The sequence below is a fragment of the Eptatretus burgeri genome, chromosome 8 (assembly GCF_056783735.1).
Source record: "Eptatretus burgeri isolate ZD-2024b chromosome 8, Ebu_testis_v1, whole genome shotgun sequence".
In the NCBI taxonomy this organism is placed as follows: Eukaryota; Metazoa; Chordata; class Myxini; order Myxiniformes; family Myxinidae; genus Eptatretus; species Eptatretus burgeri.
In genome coordinates, this window is record NC_140968.1 from 71324501 (window position 1) to 71329500 (window position 5000).

Below are 5000 nucleotides of genomic sequence, written 5' to 3' on the forward strand. Positions count from 1 at the left end.
GTTCAATTCATTGACATAGTTTTTTATTATATCAATAATGACTAATCTCTTAATCCATAATTTCACATTCAATCCCAAAAAATTGCCTCGAGCTTCCCTTATAAATGGCAGAAAAACATGATAATTATAAATATTAGCTGTACTTGGTGATTCACTTAATCTGATAAGAGAAGGGCATCACATTCATCGGGTAGCTATATAATAGACTTTTAACTTTCATTATAAATTGCTGAATCAAGCATGGAATTCTGTCCATGTGAGAAAAGTGAATGCAGAAACCAGCAACCATAAAATACACGTTTTACATTTTAATTCAATATCTGGACAAACAGTGTTGAGTAGCAGGTCCATTAGCTTTCCCTGTATTTCATCTTCGCAGTGTAAATGCAGTGTCACAGAAACAGCCGTTGTGGTAATATCTTGTCTCTGCAATTGTCTCCAGCACAATGTTTGAGTTTGAAAAAAAATGACTTATTTCGCATCTCATGGTTTGTCTGGATTGAGAGAGCTTTTCCGCTGAAGAAAATGATGGCTGGAATTCGGCAAAGTGTTGTGATGAACAACTTTGCCTGTTCAAAAGATCTATCATTGTTCTTAATTGAACACTGGCTGGTTGAGCATGATTGCAAGGTGAAAACACTCGTTTCGTGTGTGTGTGTGTGTGTGTGTGTGTGTGTGTGTGTGTGTGTGTGTGTGTGTGTGTGTGTGTGTGTGTGTGTGTGTGTGTGTGTGTGTGTGTGTGTGTGTGTGTGTGTGTTTCTGGATACAGTGAGTTAGATGTTCACCAGCAGCCAGCAGGGTGTGTTTGTAAGGAAGATGACCTCTTTGGCCAGGTCACGTCGGAGCATCCGCCATCTCGGCCTTTTGTCCACCAAGCAGCCCTCTATTACAACAACAGGGAACCCCACAGTGCCCATCTGCTGTGTGTCATGTGTAGTTAGCCCTGGACTTTATTCACAGAGTTCATCCTAAAGTTTTCTCTGCCTTGGGCAACACGAGTATTGTTTAAAACTCACCCATGTGTAATTGGGCTAGCATTAGTCACTACACTTTGTGTGATTAGGCTGTACCTCTGGGAGTTAGCTCACCTCAAGGCATCTGCATATTTGACTAGGTCTAAATCTCTCATCTCTGAAGCTGCTCTTGAGTCTATGATTGTCCAGGTTTTCTTGTTCTGTAAAACTGAGCTACTGGGGCTTTGCTGATTGTATATTTAATCATTTCACTCAGCAATTGCTTCATATGTTTATATACTCTGTAAATATATAACATAGTAATTTGTCTTTTCTTTCGTGATGAAATAATAAAACAGTATTTATGGCTTGCGAGCCACCAAAATGGTACATTGCTCTTATTATTCACCAGTTGGCTTGCCTCTCACATCCTTGAGAATCTAGATCCCCAGTTGGCTCAAACATTATGGTTCCCTTGAGTAACCATGAAACTGACACCTCAAAGAGCAAGTGCAAAGTGAAAACTTATCATAGACCTAACAGAGCAAATTCCAAACCTGTGTGTTTGTGAACAGGGAGTGGTGTATCATGGACAATGCTGATTTATGATGAGGATGTTAAGTCTGCTATAAAAGATTCCTGCAATTACTTACGCACTCTCCATCCCAATCCCCTTTCTTCATCTTCCACAGTGTCCGTATGACTACAGCTTAGTATGCGGCTCCAATGGTGAAACGTTTCAGAATGAGTGCTTCCTTCGTCAAGCCGCCTGTAAACTGCAGCAGAATATCCGCTTAGCTACTGACGGGCCATGCTATGCCGGTAAGTTGGCTATAATACGACGTTTGCATTAAACAACACGATGTGTCACTTTGCCACCCATCGTAAACCTTTCGCTCTATGTACAGTCATGGCCAAAAATATTGGCACCCTTACACTTTTTTGAAATGACTCATAATTTTCTCTAAAAATAAGTTGAAATTGACGAAAGTATTTTGTCTCCACAATTCTTTATTTCACTGTTAATATGACAGAACCTTTGTTTTTGATTTAGAACTTAATATATCGTTTTAAATCAGAAATTTAAAAAGAAATGGCATTGATAAAATTATTGACACCCTTGACTTAATATTTGGTAGCACAACCTTGGGACAAAATAACTGCAGTCAAGCATTTCCTATAGCCATGAATGAGCTTCCGACACCTCTCTACTGACAGTTTGGCCCACTCTTCTTGTACAAACTGCTCCAGTTCTCCCAGATTTGAAGGGTGCCTTCTCCCAACTGCTTTTTTCAGATCTCCCCACAGGTGTTCAATGGGATTTAGATCTGGACCCATTGCTGCCCACTTCAGAACAGTCCAGCATTTTGTCTTGAACCATTTCTGGGTGCTTTTTGAAGTGTGTTTGGGGTCATTGTCCTGCTTTAAGTCCCATGACCTTTGATGGAGACACAGCTTTATGACACCGGGTTGAACATATTGCACTCCAAAATGCTTTGGTAATCTCCTGATTTCATGATGCCATGCACACGTTCAAGGCACCCAGCACCAGAGGCAGCACAGTAACCCCAAAACATCACTGAACCTTCTCCATGTTTGACAGTCGGGAAGGTGTTCTTTTCTTTGAAGGCTTAATTTTGTTTTCAGTAAACATAGAGATGATGTGTTTAACCATAAAGCTCTAATTTGATCTCATCTGTCCACAGGACATTCTCCCAGAAGGATTTTGGCTTGCTCAGGTGTGTTTTGGCAAACTCCAGTTGGGCTTTCTTATGTCTCTCTTTCAACAGTGGGGTCCTCCTGGGTCTCCTGCCATAGAACGTCCTTTCATTGAGTTGGCGATGGATGGTGCGAGTTGAAACTGTCGTACCTTGTGTCTGAAGGTCAGCTCAAATCTGTTCAGCAGTTGATCGAGGTGCTTTCTCCACCATTCGAACAATCCTTCGCTGCAATCTTCGGTCAAGTTTTCTCTTGCAGCCACGTCCAGGAGCTGGGCGACAGTGCCATGGCCCTTAAACTTCTTGATAACATTGTGTATGGTGGACACAGGAACATCAAGGTCTCTGGAGATGGACTTGTAGCCTTGAGGTTGTCCATGCTTGGCTGCAGTCTTGTGTCTGACCTCCTCAAACAATTTTTTCTCCATGCTCATTGTGGCACACACAGTAACACAAAACAGCAGAATGACTCCTTTTCCCTATTCAAACTGGATGAATGAGTGATTTTTATATTGCAGGCACCTGCAACTCACCACAGGTGAGTTCAATTCCAAAGTAAAGGAGAATCACCTGCTTGAAATCTAATTATTTCTAACAACTTCTAAAAGGTGCCAATAATATTGTCCAGGCCATTTTAGGATTTATGCGTGGAATAAACTAAGATTTAGTTATTTTTCAGCATTTTTTGTTTCACTCCATTGCATACCAAAGAAATACATATGTGGATACCAAAAGATTTTTTTTAATTTCAACAATTTTCTGGAAGAAATGGTGCATTATTTGAAAAAAGTGCAAGGGTGCCAATATTTTTGGCCATGACTGTACATCTTCCTCAGTCCATAAATCTCTGAGTGGGCATCCAAAGCCAGTCGCCGGCTTACCATTCTCCGTTGTGTGAAGTCTTTACCTGGCACACCTGAACTTTTATCAACCTAAAAGGCCTTCATCCACAGGTTGATGGGGTACTGCTCTTACTGATGGGCTGGCGCCCTTGTCTCATGACTTCTCACCTTTTCCGCATGGAAAGTAAGGCCTTCAAAATCATAGGAATCTCCCACGATGAAGCTGAGTTACTGGGCGTTTCACTTTCTTAACGCAGACAGGTAAGTGGTCTCTTTGCCTTCTTCCACCTCCTTTTTGGTCTTGCTCACTCTGCTCATATTCCCCCTTCCCCCCCCCCCCCAAGGTTTATGCAAAGCACACTTGCTCTGCCAGTAACCCCCTTCCTGAGAAACTCCCGAAATACACACACATTGCTCACCTAACCTCTTTTGTTCCTCTTTTTCTCTCCCTGTGGAACCAACTTCCTGTCTCTTCAATTTAAGTCATCCCTCCAGTGTTTTAGGACAGCTGTTCACCACCATCTCAGGTTATTACCCATCCACAACCATGATCTTACTTACCCCCATTAACCTTCCCCAAGCCCACCTCTTTCCGTGTTTCCAGTTTTTCCTTCCACTCCTATGATTGAGTTTGTAGCTGTATCCATCTTGTTCACCCCGTGTGTCCTCCTCTTGCACTCATTCTTCCCTACATTCCCTTATTTCTCCAAGTCTCCCCCTATTTTCTCATTCAACCCTTGTGTCACAACGTCCGCCTCCCTCTCGCCCTTTCTACTGTTCTTTTCATTCTGTTACATCTTGATACATTCTATGTTCTAGCTCCTCCATGAGCCTCAACACTGAATACAAAAATAACCTGGTCTGAACTACGTCAAAAAAATGGAAAAACTAGTCAGCTATTTCATTCAATTGTGATGCTGTTTTAAAAAAAAAATCTTGGTGGTGTAATGGTTTGAGTGTCCACTCTGAATCTGGGCAGTCGGTCGTTCAAACCGCAGAGTCCTACCAAAGACTTTAAAAATGGAACGTGCTACTTCCTTGCTTGGTGTTCAGCATTTAAAAGGACAAGAGCATGGTCAATCCCCAGAGGTTGGCATCCATAGGGAGGAGGAAATTCCTAAGGAAATGCGCTGCTGAGTGCGGTGAGAAATGTGGTGCCATTGTTGTGGCATGGCTGGTACCCAGAGTGCCCCAGGAAGAGAACACTTCTGCCAAGCTGATTGGCTGTGTTTGGCTCATCTCACAGTCCTGTGTTGTCTCATTTATTGATGTGTGTGGCAGCTCCACGATGAGCCTGAGATCCTGTAAAAACAAAACAAAAACAAAACATGGAATCATTGCATATATGGTAATGCTTTGTGTAATCATTTCCTATTAAAACAAACTCTGGAAATGCAGGCTTGAGGATGCCCTGCAACCATCATGGTGACACTGGTTTAGCTACGCTGCAAACCTGTAAAGAAACCTTTTAATTGCATTCCTCGGTG

At 42.2% G+C, this 5000-nt stretch overlaps 1 protein-coding gene across 2 annotated transcripts in view; it reads left to right on the forward strand.

Annotated features, from left to right (window-relative positions):
• The window catches only part of LOC147022011 (tomoregulin-1-like), a 169866-nt gene that overhangs the window by 74491 nt on the left and 90375 nt on the right, over positions 1–5000 (forward strand). For both annotated transcript variants that reach the window (XM_085892554.1, XM_085892553.1), the window contains exon 3: positions 1646–1775. In XM_085892554.1, the coding sequence (XP_085748680.1) occupies positions 1646–1775 (130 nt within the window). The remainder of the gene's footprint in view (positions 1–1645; positions 1776–5000) is intronic.